This window comes from Thalia democratica, chromosome 8, assembly GCF_965202585.1.
Source record: "Thalia democratica chromosome 8, ktThaDemo2.hap1.1, whole genome shotgun sequence".
NCBI lineage: Eukaryota > Metazoa > Chordata > Thaliacea > Salpida > Salpidae > Thalia > Thalia democratica.
In genome coordinates this window covers 11135391-11158457 of record NC_139172.1, presented here as the reverse complement: position 1 = coordinate 11158457, position 23067 = coordinate 11135391, and the positions used below count along the sequence as shown (strand labels likewise).

The 23067-nt window shown below is 26.9% G+C and overlaps 1 protein-coding gene across 3 annotated transcripts in view; it reads left to right on the top strand.

Annotated features, from left to right (window-relative positions):
- The window catches only part of LOC145842104 (uncharacterized), a 74776-nt gene that overhangs the window by 3487 nt on the left and 48222 nt on the right, over nucleotides 1–23067 (top strand). For 2 of the 3 annotated variants that reach the window (XM_082949486.1, XM_082949485.1), the window contains exons 3-9: nucleotides 2473–2603; nucleotides 4231–4382; nucleotides 6866–6994; nucleotides 7471–7522; nucleotides 11717–11820; nucleotides 15789–16059; nucleotides 22559–22771. In XM_082949486.1, the coding sequence (XP_082805612.1) occupies nucleotides 2473–2603; nucleotides 4231–4382; nucleotides 6866–6994; nucleotides 7471–7522; nucleotides 11717–11820; nucleotides 15789–16059; nucleotides 22559–22771 (1052 nt within the window). The remainder of the gene's footprint in view (nucleotides 1–2472; nucleotides 2604–4230; nucleotides 4383–6865; nucleotides 6995–7470; nucleotides 7523–11716; nucleotides 11821–15788; nucleotides 16060–22558; nucleotides 22772–23067) is intronic. The other variant, XM_082949488.1, reaches the window with a different exon arrangement.

The following is a 23067-nucleotide window of genomic DNA, read 5'->3' as shown; positions in this document are numbered from 1 at the left end:
ATTTATCGAGTCATAACAATATAACTGCATAAGCTATTACAAGATTGGTTTAACTAATAAAAAACTAAATATAAATATGTTATGTAATAAAGCTTTTAATTAGTTAGACCAGGGATAGGCAAACTGTGGCCTGCAGGGCTGTATTCAAAATTTTCTAAACTTATTTAATATGATTTTGTTTTCAAATAAATTATTAATTTTTTTTTGTTATCTTTAAAAGATAATCTGTTGCCTAAATAAAAAAAATTTAATAAAAAATATGCTTTTTAAGCACATAAATTTTTTTCATTTTTTTATCTGCTGACCCCTGGTTTAGACTAATAAAGTGTGTTAGCTGCAAATGTAAGAAGGTTTTGATTGGCTAATTTTTTCATTAAATTGTTTTAGGTTTGAAGTAATAAAGCTTTATTTGATTTGTTTTTTGTATTTTTGTATTTTTGGGAAAGGTGGGTTAGGGTTGAGGGTAAAGATTAAAAATTTTGGGTTAATTCTGTTAGGAATAAGGGTTTAGATATTATAAGTATACCACTATATTATCACTATACCTCATTTGTATAATGTTATGAATAAAAAATATCTATAACCTTACAACTGCAGCCGACCCTAATATTCTTAATGTATAGCTAAAAGTTGACTATTCTTACAAAGTAGATTTTTCAAAAAAAAAAACAAGTTAAAATAGTTTTTCTATACACTCAAAATAATATTTAAACTAAGTTGATTTTATATTACATTCCTTGCTAATTTTTCTATTATTATTGAGTGATAAATTTTAAACAAATTAATTTTGAAGTTTATTAATTTTTTGTTCATTATGTGAATCTGGTTACAAATGGAGATGACTCATTTTTTATTAAATAAACAATTAACTATGTTTCTCCAGTTTCATAACATATACAAGTTAAAAAAAGTCATTCGTACATAAAGTTAAACTAAGTGTTTAATAACTTATGCTTAATTAAATATTTTGTTGTTTCATTCAAAGACATAGAGGAGGGGAGGTCTAAAATTTTATTTAAAAAATTTAACCTTGACTCATATTTGTATGCTTAGAGTATATACTGTAAGATACTTTTTATTAAACAAAAAATAAATTAATTTTTGAGATAAAAAAATATAACCAAAAAATCTAACATAAGCGTATAAAATAAAAAAAAATTCAAGGCAGGTTTTCTCCAAATTTTGAAAAGTTTTCCTTTATTTTTCAAGATATAGCTTCAAATTTTCAGGAAATGTTCCTTGCATTATAAAAAAATCATATTGCAACAGTTTAGAAAAAAATAAAAATAAAAGTTTTATGCCCAGGAAAATAAAATTAAGTATGTTTTTACTCAAAATTAAAAGAAAATCATACAATATGATCGTTTATTATAAAGTTAAGATTGAACTGTGAAAGATTGAGATAGATATTTTGGAACTATTGAAGATAGATTTTAAATGAAATAGTCTATTTTTATGCCTTTTTAACTTTATCTTTACATTAAGACCCTATTTAACTCTGTCGCTTTTAACTTTGTCCCCTTATATCTCAAAAACGAATATTGATTATATGAAACGGTAAAAAGCAATTGTTAGCTTAGTTGAAAATCTTTAAAATAAGATCATATGTAAAAAAGGACTTTATGTCCTTAATTACTTAATAACTAAACTTTGATGATTAGCTGATTGTATTTTAATAAATTAAATTAAAATAGTTTTAAAAGTTCAGAAATATTTGCTGTTAATAATATTTGCTAACTTGATATCTGAACCAAAAAATGTTGGAATTGAAAAACAACAGTTTCAAAAGTACTAATTTTATTAAAAAGTTGTGTTTTTTGTGCTATAACTAGTACAGAGAAACAATCTTAGTAAATTGGGTACTTTTTGAATTGTTTAAGTAATACAAAATTTAAATATTTACTGGAAATTAACAAGTAAAAATGTTTCTTATTTTATAGAAAGCTCACACTAATTTAAAGTTCTAATAATTTATAATGATTGAACACAATAACAAAAATTCTAATATTATTGTGTTTATTTTTGTAAGTTATTCAAATTGTTAGTAAATTTTTTGCTTCGTGTTTCATCAGTTTTTTCTACCCTCTTTTGCTATTTTAACAATAGATTTGTTTAATTTTAGTTTTGTTTTAATTATTAGATTGTAATAATCATCTAAATTGTGTTGTTTAAAGTAAATCTAAATTTATGATAAAATAATGTTGAGTTTAAGTATCAATACATGTCAGAAAATAAAAAAAACTTCATTTTTTTTGTGATATAAAATGAAATGAGTACTCTTTCTCATAAATCTGATTAATGCAACAAACAATTCTTCACTAATGTTGTATTATGCTCTTTACTTTTCTCGCAAAGTTATTTTGGCTGATAAAAAAGTCAATTATAAAAAGAACATTTGAATACTTTTTGGTATATCATTTTACACTTCAAACTATTTACATATGTAAATATAATTACATAATACTTAAATAGATGAAGAAATAGCAAATTTACTCAGTGAAAATAGGTTACTTAACTCCGAAATAAACCAGTGCAAATCTGATAAAGAATTTGTATGGTCTCTATGGCAACAACTTCAAAAAAGTAATCCAGATGTAACACAGGTTAGTTACTTGACAAAGATACTAAAATGTGCACGGTACATATGTTTTCTTTTTTATTTTCACTTATAAATTATAATTGTTTAGATATATTTTTATAATTTTAAGAAATTTCAAATATAAACTGTTTTTAATTATGGCTAATCTTATAATAAATATTTAAAATTTCAAGCTAAATAACCGTTTGTTAGTAAAGATCCTATCAAAGCAAGTTTTCTGAAACATATAATAATGAAAAACTTCACAGCAAATAACAAGAAATAACTAAAAATCTATCTTCTTCTACGTTTTTTAAGATAACTACCTCAAATTTTCAAGAAATGTTCCTAGCAATATTTAGAAAATTTTGTCAGAACAAAATTTAAAAAAATAAAAAAATAAAAACTGTTTTTTTGTTTATTTTTTTATAAAATTTTAATTTTTTATATAAAAAAAAATTGTTCTGATAGAATTTTCTAAAAATTTCTTGTAAGTTTAAGATAGTTATATCAAAAAACGTAGGAGAAGATAGATTTTTAGTGAAATAGTCTTTTTTTTTGCCATTTTAGTTTGTGTAAATACCTCAAATAACTAAGTACAGAATTAAAAAAAAGTTGGTGAGCATTTAGAGTTGTTCATTTAATGTTGCAATGAGACGATACAAATTAGTTTTTTATACTTATACAATCCTCATGGTTCAAACCATACTAAATGGCAGTAGCTTTTTTCAACATAGCCTACACACAAGGCTGTTACCATCTGCTATAGGCTGTGCTTTTTTATCACCTCCCAATTGATTCTAAATTCAATGTATTTGCGCTTTAGTTAACAAACATACTTTAAAAGCTTTGTATCATTCTCATAGAACTGGCCTTTAACAAAAGATGTATTATGATTATCATGTATCTAAACCTAAACTGAGTTTAGTATAAACCAATGTAAAACTTCTTTTATAGACAGAGTAAACTGTCTTCTCGTCAAAAACAACCTTTTAAGTTCAACAAAATTTAAATTATAAAAGTTTTATAGTCACATTGAAATAAGTAATTTTTTTACATAAGTACGCCTTGGATGAAATTCAAAATAAGTAATAATGTTATTATTTTTTTTGTAACTTATCTATTCCTTTAAGTAATCCTTACTTTTAAACAATAAACCACATGATCTTAAAAATTGCTTACTGTTCTCCAATGTTACCATTGTCGCTTTATAGGTGACATTTGTCAGTAAACAACTGCCATCCACTATGCATTTATCTCTGTAGTAGCATAGTTTTTGTTTCTCTGTCTTATCCTCTAACATTTTCTGCTGTAAAACATTGTCTAGCGTTTTAGCTTAACATGCACGAGTACAGTTTTCTGACAAAAATTTTGTGGTACGGGTTTGTTAGATAAAAGTATCTGCTAACAATTTAAAGGAAATGTCAGCCAATCTTTGTCTCTACTGACAAAAAATGGTGGCGATGTTATTCCTTTTGGTGTTTTTACCTCTTTCAGCGTTGTACTTGAAATCGTGCTTGTAACATCCTAAATAAGCTTTTACTGGCAGCTTTCTTTTGCTCAGTAAAAGGAGTTTTCATCCTAAGTGTTATGTAAATTACTGAATTACAAGTGTTTTAATTTTTTGTTAATGACAAAACAAATTATTTTAGGCTGTCAATTACGTGATGCAGCGTGAAAAGGGTCAAAATGAACAAAAAGATGCTAAAATGTTGGAAATTCTCAATGCTAAAGATACTGAAATACGAAGATTAAAAAATGAAGTTGAGCTACTAAAATCAGCAAAGGAAGACCTAACAAAAACGTGAGCTAAAGTAGTCTTATATAAGAACATATTTTTTTACTTACTGATATATAGCTATATATTATTTAAAGGTTTAAATAGTAAAAAACTGTTATTGTTATTTATTTTAATCAGTTGTTTCTTTTAACAATAACCATATTTTATGATTGTAACTGTTTAATTTTTTTTTCAAAAATTTGCTACAAATAGTTATATTAATTTTTTCATCTACAGTTTGTTTAACATAAAATTTTTTTTTTTGTGAAACTTCATTTTTTAATATATTTTGATTGTTTTTATTACGATCTTTGTAATTATGCTTTCAGATTAAGTTTTATATATTCTTAGTTTGTTTTACATGTATATAATAGCAAAGATTAATTTTTGTTAAAGTGCTATACGGGTACCCAAGAAGTGATATTTATTAGGTAATTTATAATTTTGACAGTTTATAGTGTCTTTTTTCTATGGAATTTAATTATTGTATTCAATTGAATTTTTTTTAATGTTTTTACAGTATAAACAGGGTTGAATTTTGACAGTTTATTCTGAAAAAAAATGGAGTTTGACAATTCAAGCTAAAAAAGCTGGAAAAACCTGGAATTTGAATAAAAATCCTGGAACTTTAAATAATTTTTACATTTTGAGTAGTAAAACTTTGATTCGACATAAAATATCTATCATATAAATAAAATTTGTTTGTCATCATCAAAAATTTTTAATTAAAAAACACATTCAAAGTAGCTTTACAGTATCTTTTCAATGTTGTTATACTATTTAAGACAGTTCTTTACCTTAAACTTAACTTTAAACTAAAAATAAACCAAAAAACGTGTACTTTTAAAAACCTGGATGAAAATTTCAGAACTTGGAGAAAATTTCCAAAAACCAGTGACAACCCTTACTATTTAAAACAGTTTTTTACCTTAAACTTAATTTTAAACTAAAAATAGACCTAAAAACTTGTACTTTTGAAAACCTGGAAGAAATTTCTCAAAAACCTTGGCAACCATGTATAAACATGTTTATATATATATATTTCAACATGCTGTATTGTAAGTATTTAAGAAATAAAAAGCTTAATATTTTTTAGTAGTTGCAACACTTTTTACCTATCAAACTAAATGATAAAACATGTTTTGTTCAAGTAGCATTAAAATAAGTTAATCCAACTCAAATAATATTAAAATCAAGATAACAATTATTCCTAAAAACTGTAGTTATAGAAGTCTATACAACGAAGTACACTGCAATGGCATTTTTAAAAAAATAGAGTTTATTGAACAACATGCAATGCACACAATTCAATCTAATAAAAAATTGTTACAATAAAATATGTTTTTGGTCATAAAACTATATAAAACAAAAAATACTTTATGGATCACGTTGTTCTTTCTTAAGTTATGCAATAACAGACTCACTTAAATTTATAGTTCTTTTTACTAAAAATAATGACAGCCTACAAATTGTTATCGAAAATTCATTATTAAGTTTTACGAATAAAATAAAAAACTTGTTAAAGCTATTATCAGGTAATTTCCAAATTTAGCTGTGAAATTAAGCCTATTTAAATAAAAAAATACACTATAAAGTGTTTCAATGTTAAGGCCATAGGGGGGGGTAGGCCATGTTTTTTACAAGTTAATCTTATTTTATAGAGTTTTTACTAAGCTTCAAGTTGCTTTTTACCGTTTTTAAAAATTCGAATTAGTTTTTGAGATATGACCGGCCAAAGTCGGGCCGCATAACAGGTTCCTTATGGGGAAGGAAAAACTAAAACGGCAAAAAAAGACTATTGCATTCAAAATCTATCTCCTCCTTCATTTTTTAAGCAATCTTCTTCAAACTTTCACAGTCTATTCTTTATACAATAACAAAAAAACGTTATTTGTGACTTTAAAAAATTTTAAGTAAAAATACCTTTTTTTTGAAAATAAAAAAAAATTTTTTGATAAAAATCACTTTTTTTTTATTATTTTTGTCATAAAATTTTTATTTTTTGAAATTATTTAAATTCACAAATAACGTTTTTTTCTCATAATGTAAGGAACATTTCCTGAAAATTTGAAGAAGATTGCTTGAAAAATGAAGGAGAAGATAGATTTTAAAGCCCGTTTTTAAAAACTTGAGAAAAACGGCTTTAAAGTTACCCTTTATATACCCTTTATAAAGACAACCCTTTATATAACCGGTCATAAAAAAAAAGTTACTTAATATTTTTAAAATCTAAAAAAAGCATCTGAAAGATTATGAAATCTACTATAATATAAGTCTATATGTTATTTTTGGTCAAAAAATGGCTTCTACCCCCCCCTATGGCCTTAAAAAAATAATTAAAAATGTTTATGGTTGTATAATTTGTATTTATATATAAAATAACCTCTTAGAGACTGAAAAAGTTTGTCAAGATTTAGTTATCCTAGGACCTAGAAGCAATATGATATAATTTTATGATAACTTCTGAAAAATTGTTATTTTAACAAAACTTTTTTTTTAATTATTAGAAATAGAAGGTTAAGTACGAAGTTTAATGAAGAATTAAACGAAGTTGAGGGTTTAAGAAGAGAAATTGAAAATATGACGAACACTTTTGAACACATTGACCCAAAACTTATCATGCCTGTAGTTGAAAAGTTTGTAGCTTGTTTAGAATAAGGTCATATTTTATTTCATTAAAAAAGTGTGCATAGATCTTTATTATGCTTCTCGAATGATAGTGTATTTAGGGTAAAATAATTCCTCTAGTTTTTTTCTTTTTTTTTTTGTATGTTATTAAAGTCTAATTGTTGTGCTATGTAAAAATATTGTCCACTAGCAAAAAAGCTAAAGTGGTTGTTTGTAATTGTTTCAAAAAAAGTTGAAAGTCATTTGAGCTAAGGATTTTATGTGCCGTGAGACAAGCTAAAATTTGTAAACAACAAGTTATGAACATACTGTTTCGATCACCTAATCAGAAAAGTTCTTTACAGATGATTGAAGTAATATGATACAAACTTGTTGTTAACTTGTTGAAATTGTTTGACAGCATATGTAAGTCTTTTACTTTTATGACTTTTGCTGAAGTTTTCTTTATAATTTTTTTTTTGATTAAACGTAATAAACATTGTAGGAGGTTAACAAGAATCAGTGGAGAACTCAATACAAACACATTTATAAACCAGGTTAACATATTTTACTTTAATACACTAATTTTTTTACATGCTTTAAAATTTAATGCTTTATATGTTTTGAAAGTTTGCGAAAATTTTCTGTTGTTTTCAGACAATTTAAACATTTTTATACGTTTAGATAGTTACATATGAACATTCTAAATATTGACAGTATTGAGCTTGTTCTATTGTTTATTGAGCATAATTTTTTAAATATTTAACATTTTGCAGTTTATATTTTAGATAAAATACCAGTTTTAAATCAATTAAATTTACTAAAGCTGACTGAAAACTTTACTTATACTCATTTAAATCTTTTCTGTCAAACTTAGACAATTATATGTCTTTAAATAGTAAGATTTCAATTTTTCCGCACGTTTTAAAAGTTTTTATCAACGTTTTGTTTTCTTATAAATATTAACTTCAGTTTGTACTTAGAGATGATAAATATGTTTTAAAAACTATTGTTACTAGATTTTACTTGTCTTAATACTTTTTGTTGTCGGTTCAAAATTAAAGCTCGTTTAGTAAAAGTTTTTTCAAGTTCAATTCTGATATTTGAAGTTAATTTTAAGCGTGTAAAGTTTATACTTAACTTTGCAAAAAAAAGGTACCCACTTCATTTCAAAATATGGATTAAAGTTGATTTTTTGAACTGTTACAAGTTTACCTAATTAAAATAGTATTATGCTATAAAGTTGTACAGCTTAACAATGCCACCAAGTTGAAAAGTAAGAATTATAATATATCAATACGCGACCAAGTAATAACCCAACTTTTTACGTAACTAAATTTTTTATCCGTTTGGTATGTTGTGTTTAGAGAGAATATGGTTCAAATATTTAAAGTTCGTTTTTAATTTAAAAGCGTTCAGTAAGAGCTACTTAGTTTTATTAATTTATATTTAATATGTGTACTGCTTTCGACTAAAACAATGTTTTTTTTACTAAAAACATAATTTTTGCAGCCGTAAAGATAATATATAAAGTATATTAATAGTTAAGCAGCACATCAGTAGCAATAGAGAACGATTATGTGAGGGCAAATGCACGAGTTTCAACTAAAGTTAATGCACTGCATACTGAAATTGTTTGCAAACTTAATACATTGGAAGAGCTAGCTCATGAGGTTTTTCGTTTTAAGATTTGTAGTTTACCTATTGTATTTAGTCAGTTATCAGATAGTTTATTTTAGTTGTTTTATGGTTTTTATTGGTTTGTTCATTTGTAACGTCAGCAATGTTATGTTACGTTTTCACCATTGATCAGAAAAGTTCTATCATTTTTAAATTTAAAAGTATTTAGCTACGTTTTATTTAAAGATTTATATTCTTAGTCCATGATCAATATGATTCATATGCAATCGTAAAGTCATGCTTTACTTTATATATAAATGTTGGCAAAACTCTCAAAGATCTTAAACTTATCTTTTTTAAAGGATATTCACATCAAATTATGAAATTCTTTAAAGTTGCGCTACGTTGTTTCAATGCCATTCTTTTATTATAGTCTTATAAACACTTTATACATTTCAGAATAGGTATACATTGTTTTTATAGCTTTCTTATTGTTTTTTCTAAACCTAAAGAATCAAAATAATTATACATCATTTTATTTTAAAACAACATTACTTATCCTAAAATAAAGTCAAGATTGTGATTAGACCATGCAGTAAACAACTTTTATAATCGGCGGACCAAATTTACCAAAAAAGTCTTTTTCACCCCGGACTGTTAAAGGTGATAAGTCTTCACAGATCGAGTATTTTTCACGAAAAATATTTTATAAAAGTTAAAATAATCTTTAAAAACTAGTTTGTTTTGAAACAATTATCTAAAAGATATTAATGCTCACTAAAAATGAAATTAAGAGCTCATTTCAAAGTATTTTTATAAAATAGTTATATTTTATTTGTTCTGAAGCTAAAGATACGTCGCGGGTTTCTTTTAAGCTAGACGGACCAAGCATGCGGGCCGTATGTTGTCAACCTCTACTGTAAATTTTGTTTTAGTTTTAGTCATAAGTATAAAGAATACTTTGCTCCTACGATTAAAATCCATGCTCTGGTTGTTTTTAGATTATTAGAAACAGTGAAGATTCAGGACAAACTTCACATTCTACTTAATACTAATTGAATTAATGACTTGATTATTAGTAGAATTTAAAATATACGTTTACCTATATATATGTAAGTATTAGTCTTTTTGAAGAAAAATATTTTACTAAAATTATTTACTTTGTTATACTTTAACGATTAGCATAATTAACCCGATTTTTACTCAAACAATATTTTAATTAGTCACATTCGTATGAACAGTTTAATTTTAACAAAAGAAAAAAAAAAACTTTCTCTTATTTGATACTTAAAGTACTTCAAAACATTTTGAATTTCCGCGCTGTATATGCCTTTCATTGTATTCTTTATTTTTGGCGGAGCAGTTTAGATATTTTTTGATATTATCATTAGTTATATTTTTGTTTAAACAGTTATAAACAAAAGTTTATACTTTTTAACTGTTAACAGTATGTACTATAATTTGTAAAACATTTTGAACTTTTAGTCACTGATCTATCTTTATTTGTTTTGTTTTCAAGCACTTAAACTGCTTAAGCATATAAGTTACTTCTTGATTTTCTTTGTCGTAATCTTCCTATTTTTTAGAACAAAAGTATCACAAATCTAGGTTGAAAACTACGATGTTATATATTATAAAAACAAACAATACATGGTATCTAAGATAAGTAGTTTTTCAATTATCTTGAAAGCTGGTTGTTACATATAGAGTATATTTTTGATAAACTTCTATATAAATTATATAGTTTTTTATAATTAAAATAAAGCTTTGTTCGAAAAGTAGATACTGTTAGTTTAATTAATTTATCAAACTTCAGGTTGATATTTTCTAGTTGTCTTCAAGTTTCTATTTTACTAAATATAGTTAATATTGTCAGTTAAATACTTAAATATATTTATATTGTTATTAATTTAGAATACTTAAGCTGTTTCAATAGAGTTAATTGCCATTATGATCTAGTAAACGATAGCTTAGGAATGCATAATGAACTTTTTCTGTTATTAGTTGTAACCAGAAACTACTTAGAGAAAGTTTAGGTTTTACACGAAAATTGTTATATGTTTGTGAAAGAATTATGATATAGTGCAAGGCTTTGTTGTTTTAATAAAAGAAGTTAGTTTTATACTTTACATTAGATTTTTTGACGTAGTTAAAATCTTGGTAGGTTGAAAGACTATCTGCAGAAAACAATAGTTTAAGAGAAGTTATTGAAAGTTTAGAAAGCTCTTGTATAACTCACGATAATGAAATAAGTGAGGAACATCAGAAGTTGTTGCTTTCTCAGGAAGAGTGCGATAACTTTCGATCTGAAATTGAAAAACAAAATTATCTTATAGTTCAGGTTTATACGAAATTTGTTTAAACGTTGAGTACTGTGTATTATAGTTACTAGTTAGTTTTTTGAATCACTTGATTGTAGCTTTATGAATAATTTTTATACCAGGTAAGGGTAAAATGAGAACGTTTAATAAAAGACATGTAATTATTTAAATAACTTCATCATTAAATAGTTGTTTAATTCGACCAACTAAATGTTTCAAGTTATCATCTCAGTTTAAGGTCACGTTTTAGTTTTTTATTATTCAATTAACTTTATCATCAAATTTTAAATGTTTTACATTTAAAAAATTTCAAACTTTCTGTTTATTTTCAAATTTTCTGTTGCACTAAATTAGTTGTAAAAAGAAATAAAAGCTTTTTATTATTCAGTAAAAAATTAGCATAAAGTTATGGAGATATAAAAAGTTTCAAATAACTTATATCCCTAAAAGGTAATTTATTTTTTCATTTAGTAAATATTAGTACATAAGCAGACCTATTATAATTTTTTCTAAAACATATTTAAAGTTTATATATATTAAACAATATTTAGTTTTATATAATTATATTCAACAATGTTTAGTTAAGGCAGGTGTTTTTATATATTGTATCAAGAACAAAACTATTTTTAATAAACTAACTCATTAAATGCTTGATTTTTGTGCGAGTGTATCACCTAACTTTATTTGTCTAAGGATCTTGTATGTGAGGGAAATTATTATGTTACTAAATATATATTTATCTTATAGATTTCTTAGATGCAGCAGTTTTAAGCTAGCAAAATTTTTATTTTATATTTTATATGTAAATAGTTGGAACAAACTAAAAAAGAAACTGAGAGAATTACACGTGAAAACGAAGAAAGAAACCAGAAAATTAATTGTGAAATAAGAAGGAATCTTGATTTAAAAGAAAGGTTATTATTTCTGGTTTTACTCATATAGCTGTAATGTACATATATTTTGACTTATTGTTTACCTTGCTTAAAGAATCACAAAAGTTATTCTTCTTTTATGTGTTCATAAAAAAAAAGAAAACTTTTCATAAACTAAAAAGTTTAAATATCTCATTAGTGTTTTACACATCAGTTACGATGCATTGTGTTTTTGTTTGGGTTGCGAAAACTATTAAATATTAAAAAATATACCCCAGTTTAAGTTTTTAAATAAATCTAGTTTAGGACCTGTTTTAAATAGTAGAATTATACTAAATCTTTTGCAAAATAAATTTATATACTAGCTAGTAAAAAAAACAATACAAATATTTACTTAAAACATCAAAACTAAAGCGGTTTATGTTAAACTAAAAATATATGTTCAAAAAATCTAAGTAGAAACTTCAACATTAAAATGCACTAATGCAAAAACAAATAAATAAAACACTCTCTCAAGTTTTTTCTGTGATAGTTTATACGTATTACACTACTTTTCGTCAGAACTTAACAGTAGAACAAATTTAAAACTATGAATAAGTTTTTAAACAAAAACACAAAAAGTTAAAACTAACAAAGTAATAAGCACAATAAATAATCAGTGTAAAGTAATAAATAATTAAACTCAAATACTACTAGCGGATAAAAAATAGATAATTTAACTAAATAAAGACACTTTGTAATCAAATTCCTTCTGTTTACACAGTTCTGGTTTCTCCAAACATATAGAGATAGCCTCCAACTTCACGAGATCAAACACACTATTGCAATGATGGATTATTCTAAATCTGGATATGTCATATTTCCTAGCACAATCTCTGTTATTTATTAGATGTTCTGCAACTGAAGATCTTTTTGCTGCGTTTTTTGTTGCTATTGTCTTAATTTCAGGTTCTTGTTCGATGAATTTCAATACACAAGCAGGTAGATGTTCTTTTATCCTGGTTTTTAAGTGCCTAGAGGTCTGACCGATATAGCTCTTTTCGCAAGAATCCAAAATTGCTGACGACTTGTCTTCACAGGTTGTCTACATAAGATACGTTGACGATTGTTTGGTTATATCCAAAACAGAAAGTGAAAACGAAGCTATTTTTCAAAAATTAAACTCTTTACATGAAAAGATTTCTTTTACTAGAGAAGTAGAAGAGAACAACCAGCTGCCATTTCTAGATATATTAATAATAAAAGATAAAACAAGCTTCTTTTCGAATGTCTATAGAAAAACAACTTTCACTGGGCAATACTTACACTACCAATCGTTTTGTAGTAAGAAACGAAAAGTAAACCTAATCAAAACGCTGTACCATAGAGCATACAGAATTTGTTCGAAAGAATTACTTCATTCAGAGGTTGAGAGAATAAAAGAAATTTTAATAAAAAATGGTTACCCACCAGAATTGATTAAGAAGGTGATAAAATCACACCACAATAACATAAATCAACCTAGGCTATTTGGACCGGAGAAGTTCCCAGCAATATTAAAACTACCTTATATTGGAGAAAAATCACGAGTATTTGAGAGCAAACTAAAAGACACAAAAACATCTTACAATCAAGTGCTTCCATAAGTTATATTTCTTTCAAAATCTTTATTAAAAGTGCAGTTAAAGGACCCGATACCAGACCAAGACAAAAGTTGTGTAGTATACAAGTTTAATTGCTCTTGCGAAAAGAGCTATATCGGTCAGACCTCTAGGCACTTAAAAACCAGGATAAAAGAACATCTACCTGCTTGTGTGTTGAAATTCGTCGAACAAGAACCTGAAATTAAGACAATAGCAACAAAAAACGCAGCAAAAAGATCTTCAGTTGCAGAACATCTAATAAATAATAGAGATTGTGCTAGGAAATATGACATATCCAGATTTAGAATAATCCATCATTGCAATAGTGTGTTTGATCTCGTGAAGTTGGAGGCTATCTCTATATTTTTGGAGAAACCAGAACTGTGTAAACAGAAGGAATTTGATAACAAAGTGTCTTTGTTTAGTTAAATTATCTATTTTTTATCCGTTAGTAGTATTTGAGTTTAATTATTTATTACTTTACACTGATTATTTATTGTGCTTATTACTTTGTTAGTTTTAACTTTTTGTGTTTTTGTTTAAAAAACTTATTCATAGTTTTAAATTTGTTCTACTGTTAAGTTCTGACGAAAAGTAGTGTAATACGTATAAACTATCACAGAAAAAACTTGAGAGAGTGTTTTATTTATTTGTTTTTGCATTAAATATGAATTAGCTGATAATGTTTGAAGTATTAAAAAAATGCACTAAGTTAAATACAGTAACCTCTCGCATCTTTACGTACTCGTTTAGTTACGCACTCTCGTTTAGTTACGCATTTTAGAATTCTAAGAAGTTAAAAAATATATTTTTTTTTTTATTTAATATTGCACAAATTAGGTTTATTGTATACTTTTAACTTAAGATATGTTTTTAAATACTAATTACCTCTCTATATTTTTAGACTTTGTAAACTTATGTTCCTTGACTAATTGATAAACATTTAGTTATACCTCAGTATGTCAGAAATTGTGTTAACAATAAGAGATTAAATTAAAATTCTGAAAGAAATATGACTGTGTTTAAAAATTAAAGTATAATAAAATAATGAAAGTTTAAAACAAAAATAAATAGTACAGCACTTTTGCCCTATATATGAATAAACATCTAAAAAAGAAATCTAATGAAACTTCTTAGCAAAAAGTAGCAGTGATACTTCATAAATATAGAGCTTACACTTAACACAAATCTCAATTGTTTTTTTAGTAAAAATATTACTAATTTTCTACTTCTTAAAAACCTACTTATTATTAAAATTAGTAAAATTTATCTACAAGTATTATTATTTTATATGAATTTAAATCCTTTTTTATTATTATATGGATAGTTTTATCTTTTGTTTTCATACTTATAAATAAAGTAAACAAATTTTTAAAAGTGGGAAAATCCCCAGTCTGCTTTTAACTATAAGCAATATCAAAAAACAGCTATTATAGGAAGTATATTTGGTACCTCTCGTATCTTTACGATCTCTCGTATCTTTACGCGTTTTTTCTGTGGACACAATGTGCGTTAATAAGCGAGAGGTTACTGTATTACTATATTATCAAAACTAAGTTGTTAAGTTAAATATAAGTTCAAATTTAAAATTTTTTATTTAAAAAATAGACGTATTTAAACTGTAGTGTGTTTTGTTGGTATTTTAAAAGTTATACTTAAAAACACCTATATAATCTATAAAATATAATGAACAAATATTTTTTTCTTTTAATGCTGATTAAAAAAAGATGTTGGTAAAATATAAAATTAATAAAGACTGTCTAAAAAATGCCACTCAATAAAATAGATAGTAAATTTTACAAGACCAGTAACAATATAACACTAAATTTACAAAAAAAGCCTTGCTTGTTTTAAATGTAAAAATAGTATTTCATATTGTTAGAAAAAACTCTGTAGAACTATGTTGGTTATAGCACATACTAACGACGTTAGTCGGGTAAGAAGCTTCAAACTGTGAAAAAAAGCGTAGTGTGTACAGTTTTTGATGCCTATTGAACATTATTTACGAGGCAGGCTCCCATGGACGCCATTAAAAGTCGAAGTGCTTAGAAATGAGAATAAAAATGACATTAAATAGTTCTTTATTATTCAAATGCACTTGAATTAAATGTAGAAAAAAAGGATATACTTTTCAATTAGTTTTGAAACTAAAGTAAAAATAATTTTTATAAAACTAATGTTTCTTCAAATGATAAAATAGTTTATGTCGAAATGCATATCAATAACTTTATAAGCAATTAGGATATTAAATGCAGTTTGTTTTCTATAGACCTTGTTGTCATAGTTTATCATATTATTAATTATGATCAAAAATAAATACAAAGGTAGTTGTTTCTTAATAGTTTATACATTTAATTAGATTTGTATTAATAACTTATTATTTTACAGAGAACTTGTGAAACTAAATACGGAGCTCGAAAAAAAATCTACCACTATTGAAACCTTTAAATTAGAAAATAAAGAACTTAAAACAACTATTGAACAAAATAAAATCAAGTTTGATGAACATATAAAGTGCTTAAAATTAAAGTTTGCGGAAAATGAGGTCCAACTAAAGAATAATCTAACTGATCAAGACTTGAAGTTTAACAACAAGATAAAACTTGCGGAAGAAAAGTGCCGTGAAGACAATATTGATCTTAAAAATAATCTCGAAAAGGTAAAAGATTTTTTGTATAGTTTATGACAAATTTACATTTCAAACAGTTTATTTACAAAATAATGTTTTGCCCTGTAGAGATTTTCAGTTATAACTAAGTTCTAAAATAGTTATTGAAATTCAATTGAAATACAGAGTTAAGCATATTTTTGTAAATAAGTTCTTTAAAATACTAAATTTTTATTATTAATCTTGGCATTAAGTTGTGTACTCTAAATGTTGCTCCTAGATTAAGCTAAAAGTTAACAAAAAGTTTTGACTTAAAAAAAAAATGCTATTTTTCTCTAACACAAATATAGACGAAATAAGTAGTTTATTTACCAGAGTATATAACGTTTTTGTTAAGTTTGTTATAAATAAAGGTTAATGTTACTGTATATCACAATTAGATCATAACAAATATTGTAATTAAAGATAACTATAAGTCAAAAAAAAGTTTAACTGAAATTTCATTATTCATTAAGTATTGCTAAATTACTTGCTTGCTTATTTCAAGTATATAATGTTCTAAAATTTTTGACTAAGCTTACTGAGTTTGGTAAGACTTGTTTGTTTTAATTTTCAAATGAGTGTTTCACTATTGGGTAGCATAATTGAAATATAGCTCATTTTGCTATGTATCAGTTTTCGTGTTATATATGTGTGTTTATATTTATACTTATTATTGTTTCAGATTTTTCATTGTTAAAAAGTACTTAAACACAAGGAATTTTTCTTCATGAAAAATATTTTAAACTTATAATAGTTGTAGTAAAATGCCCAATTCATGGATGCAACTACGAGACGCCAGATCAACCATGTGATGTAGTTTGCAGACTTCTTGACCTGCACGACTTGCACAAAGTGGAACATGAAAATAAATTATGGATCATCAAATGCTGTTATAATACCTCCTGCGCCTCAAGTGATTCGGCTAAGAGTTTACCGGGGTATCAGCTAAGAAACATGTTTTGCCTTTATTCGCAGGTGGGAGGCATTGCAAACTTCGTCAAACATAAGTAGCCAAAATGCAAGCATACAGCTTTTTCAATGCGCGCATGACAAACCTGGCAATCTTATGTTGGCTAATGGCTAAGTCAGAAGAATACGTAGCTAAACTGATGGAGTCAATTGCGATCATTAAATGTAATTGGAGTAAAAAGAGCAGAACTTATGAGCTTGCACAAGACCACGATGAACCATTTAGAACATGTGCAACCCGTGTTCGTAGTAAAGAAGAAACTTGTGATTTCACAACAGTCAGTGAGTGTGAATGTGAAAAAAAAAATGCCCCGACTTATACGTAAGAAGTGTAAAAGACGTTATGCTTGCAGGTGTAGAAATTAAATTAGAAGAGAAATTTTTAGCACTAAAATGTTTTGTCTAGGTTATCGTTTACCTTAGCTGATTTCCTAATGGAGTACAAGTACTTTGGCAAACGCTCTATGCGTTTGTTTGAAATTCTGAGTCCTGCAAAATCTACTGACTTTTAACAGAACTGAAACTTCTTTGGGTTATAAGTTATAGCTTCTTTTCCAGCTTTTGATAAGAAATCTATTGTTCGCGACCAGTGACACTCTAATTCTGAATCATAAAATATGGTGTCAACACACGTTTCCTCTCTCTCAAAATATAATAAAATAGCTGCAAAACGAAAACTGTAACCATCACCAGATGATATAAAGCCCTGGGGGGCTCTAGTATAACGAAACCTACCAAACGGAGTGATAAATGTTGTGAGATGCATATCACTCTCTATCAAGGAGGCTCCATGATACTCGTTCCACGCATCTGTTACAGTCTTGAACGTTCCTTTTGGAATTATGCGTGCTAATTTAAATGGTGTTCCTGAGGTTCATGTCTCCCAGATGCAAAACTTGTTAAAGTACTTGTACTCCATTAGGAAATCTCCCCTAATGTAAGTACTTGGAACTCCCAACTCCAAAGTCTGCCACAGATGTACCGAACTGGTCTTGCTTAAGTCTTAAACTACGCCAAACTCCATAAAGTTATTGCACCTTACAGAAACTTTCTCACTCTAAAACACAAATTCATGTGGTCAGAAAGTTTAAACCAAGCATTTATTGAATCAAAAGAAATGATCATTGATGCAATAAGAAGCGGTGTACATATTTTTGATCTTGGGAAACTGATATTTCTAAAATCAGACTGGCCAAAGCAAGGCTTGGGCGACTTTCGTATGCAGAAACACTGCAACTGCAATAGCGAGCTACCAGACTGCTGCAAGCACCACTGGTTGGAAGGTGACACTTAGAGGCTCAAGGTTTTTAAATTGAGCAGAAAAGAATTATCCTGCGATTGAAGAAGAGTCGCTTGTTATTGCTTAGTCGTTAGAGCAGACAAAGTATTCAACTAAGTGCTGCAAAGTTCTTGTGGTTACGGGTCATAAGCCACTAATAAAAGTTTTTGGTCATCGGGATTTATCGAAATTCAGAACACACTTATATTTAGACTGAAACTGCGCACACTGCCAGGGCTCATTGAAGTACACTATATGCCTGGTAAAACCAGTTTAGCTGCAGACGCTGAATCACGTTATCCAACCTTGACAAATGAAATGAACTTGCACAATGATGATTTGACTGATAAATCACTTCTTATTGCTTCATTGAGTAATGAAGTATGCCATTCAAGGGCAATCACTTATGAAGAAATCGTGGAAGAGACATATAAACAAATTACCTTTATAGATTTTAAGGTGTATTTAAGATGGTCGGAGTTAAAAACGGGATAAAAATTTTTCAGGTTATTTTAGATATGATGGAGTCTTTACAAGGATAGAGTGGTGCCTTTAAGTCTACGATCTTGTGTCCTCAACAAATTACATTCAGCGCACCAAGGGGTGATATCAATGAATAATCGTGTCCAACAGATTTTCTTCTAGCCTAGTATTACACAGGAAATTTAATCTATTCGGAAAAAATACCTTAGCTGTAACCGCAACTTTCCTTCTCAACTATCGTTACCCGGGAGTTATCTGATCCTCTTACAAGACCCTTTTGAAAATATATTTGCATATTTTCTCCAGTTTGCTGGAAATAATTTATTAGTAGTGGGCGACAGATTGTCAGGCTGGTCAGAAATATTTTATACACCCAGCGGAATTTTGTCAAGAAGGTTCGCGTAGGTTGATTAAATGCCTTCGAGACTTATTCGGAGTACCCGAGGAGATATCGAGCGATAGTGGACCAGAATTCTTGTTCAGTTCAACAAAGGAATAATTAATAACCTGGAACTTACGCATCGAATAGCTTCCGCTTTTTATCCAAGATCAAACGGAAGAGCGGAATTCACTGTAAAGCAAGCAAAAAGACTTCCAAGGTCTAATTTAAACGAGTCATTTAGCCTAGAAAGTGATAAATTTCTGGGTGCAATGCTTCAGTTGAGGAACACGCCTGACAGCGACTGTCAAGTGTACCCAGCTGAAATTATATGCGGACGTCAGCTGCGAGATGGTTTTGAATTTTTAAACAAACTGGATTAGTTTTCTAATCCTGCTGTGCGTCCTTTATGGAGAGAAGCATGTAAAACTAAAAAAAGAGGCACTTCGTACAAAATTCGTAAAAATGCAAAAGCGATCAACCATAACGCTAGGAAGTTGCAACCTCTGTATGTTGGCAGTAGGTGTTTACTGCAGAACCATGGCGGTATCCATGTAGTGGAGTGGTGATGAAAGTACTTTCACATGATCAGTTTGTAGTGAGAATCGATGGCTCACAAAGACTAACGTTTTCGAACATAAGGTTTTTATGGTTGTTTAACTCAGTTGAAACGAAAGTTTTCAATGGTTAGCTAAAAAATCTACCCAGCTCACCGAAGGGCAACGTACGTTATCAACATGTTGATTCTCCTGTAGAGGTTACAGAACACTTCCACGGTGCCAATACGGATGAAACACGTGAGATTGACAGATGAGTTGAGTGTGCACATTCCTGCTCTTTCAGTCTCCATAGAAAATAAGTTGCCACTTGCCTTGCGTTTGTCAGATTTCAAGGCGCTAGTAAAGCTTGAAAGTGGAGTACTCCAAAGTAGAAGAAGAGTTCTTTAAATGAGCTGGAGGGGATGTAGCATAATTGAACTATAGCTAATTTTAATGGGTAGCTGTCAAATTTGCACGAGCGTACAAATTTGCATGAGGGGACATTTTTGCACGGGTTATATTTTATTTTTATTTATTTTAATAATTTTCTAATTAATCTTAATGTCAATTCTTTTTTTATCAATTTTTTTTTACTATCACTGTAACCCCTAACCCTTACCCTCGGTCGGTAGCTTTTTTTTTAAATTAATTAATTTTAATTAATTTATTGTTTTTTTATTTTTTTTTTCTTAGTTTTTTTTTAATTTTTACTATCACTGTTACCCCTAACCCTTACCCTCGGTCAGTAAATCTTTTTTTTAAATTTATCTTTTAGTTTTTTCTTCTGTTTTTGTATATATATATATAATTTTTTTTTTTAAAACAAATTATACAGTAATCTTCCTTTATTGTACCAACATATGTTTCTGTGTGTTAACGAATCAACACACTTCAACTGGGTTCTGTAAAAAAGTAATTATACTTTAATGTAAGAATAGAAGCATAGAATAAAGTGGGTGTATACATGTTTTCATTAAAATAAAGTAATTTCTACAGATTTTCACGGGTTAATAGTTAATAATAGGTAAAATACTTAACGTTAAATCCGACTGGTATAAAGCTATAAAATATTTATAATTATTAAGTCTAAACTAAGTAAAGTAAACTAAAATACACAACAAAACAACAAATCATAATATAAACAAACCACTTACTTTAATGGAAAGAAATACTGATTCAAATTTATTTTACTGTTGTAAACGTTTGAATAAACTAAATCCAATAATTATGTCACAGTATATATGAAGATTAAGACAGCCATTTAATTTATATTATTAAGTTGGTTAATTAATGTAGTGTGTAATCTATTTTGAATAAAAACGAAACAACAACCATTAGTTAAAGAATCAATGAAATTTAACGACGGTCAAGACAATAAAAGTCACATGAACTTGATATAACGTGTGTTTTATGTGTTAAGTGTTTGTAATGATTAAATCTAAAATAATGAAAAATCAAAGTTAGATACAATTTAATTAACCAACTTTATAATATATATTGTGACATAGTATTGGCCACAAATAAAAAAAAATAATGTATATTTGACAAAAATAAAAAATACATATGTGAATTATATTAATATCTACTGGCCATTCTTTCTTTTTACAAAAAATTAAATATTTTATGAGATATGGCTTTAATAAAATAAAAAATATAGTTATTTTTAGTAGTTTTAAATTATTTTGAAAAATATTTTAGATTTTACAAAAAAGAAAAAAGTTGCTTGTAGATATTAACAAGATATACATATGTATTTTTTATTTTTTTCAATTTTTATATTACTATTAGAGATATAATCATTTAGATATTTTTTAAGAATTTGAATTTTTGGAATTTGAGTTGTCCGAATTTGAATTGTCATGTAGCCATCAAAATAAGTAACATCATTAATTACATCAGTTGTTATAAATTATTTTTTTACCTAAAATAAACTAGAAATATTTATTTTGCAGTGTGAATATTTAAAAAAAAAGTTTTTATAATTCGAAATTATCCAAGTGTTCTGTTCTAACAATAGTTTTACTAATTACTTTATTAACTGTTACCATACCAAAACTTAAATGTTTTTATCTTGTTGGCTTTAAGTTTTTCTTTTTTTTGTATCTTATCAATCGCCTATTTTTCTGTCTTACATAATAAACCATATCATTAGTTATTTACTATTTGGTTGTTATAATAACATTGTTATGTCATTGCAATCTTTAGTTTTGTCATGGTAGTTTAATTTTTAAAATATATTGCTTATTGAGTAGTCATTTTGAAACTATGTCCTACGACTGAGTTGTTTTATTAGTTGTATAAGCTACAGTTACAATATCTTTTTTTAAGAGTAGTATTGTTTTGCACTACTGCTGTAGTATTTATTTCAATTTTGTTGTTATTCTTTTAGCACAAGTTTTAAACTATATTGACACTAGATTGTTTCATTCATGCCGTTTTAAGTAGCATTTTTTTATTACTAAAAAAATTTAAACCGAAGTAGTCAGACACGTTAAAACTATAATGTAAAACTTAAAAAGTTACAAATAATAAATGCATCAAGTTAGATTAGATAAGCTAAATATGACTGTAAACAAGAAAAGACCATAAATAAAAAACAAGTAAGTATAGTTTATTATTTAGTTAGAAAATGTTAAAATTTGTCACAAAACTGTAAGGTACATATTTCACGTAAGGTACACACTTTTGCCTCAGTTATAGGTGCGTACCTTTTTATGTCCGACATACGTACTATATATAAGTTACATCTTTCTAAAATTTTCATATCGTAAGACTACACATTACTTAATTAAATAAACTATTGTGCTTATACATATACTAAAAGTTTATTTTTTGTAAGTATAAATATATATTTTACAGGAAATTCGTTTTAGAGAAGAAAGCCATAAGCGTAAAACTGAAGCGTTAGTTAGTGATTTATCTGAAGAGTTGAAACAAAAATTATCTTTACAAAAAAGTCAGTTTACTAAAGAGTTAGAAGATAAAGAATTTTTTTACGAAAATATACTCCAAGAAGAAAGATTAAGTTTTGAGAAACGGCTAAAAAGTCAGGAAGAAGAGTTTTGCCAGAAGGTATAGAAACAATTTTTTTGTTTATTTAAAAGAAGTCATGTAGATACTTTTAAAATGTTTAAAAACAGAACTAGTACAAATTTGATAGAAAATAAACTAGGTAATGATATAAATCAGTGGTCTTCATGTTATGTACCTGTGCACAGAACATTTAGTATATTGAAAAAAACAAACCTTTTTTATTCTATTCTATTAGAAAAAGTTATATCATAACTTTTCAGTTCTTTACGCGTAGTTAATATATTACGTCACTCAAAACATAAAATAAATAGTTTTTTTTAGTAAAAAAGTGAACT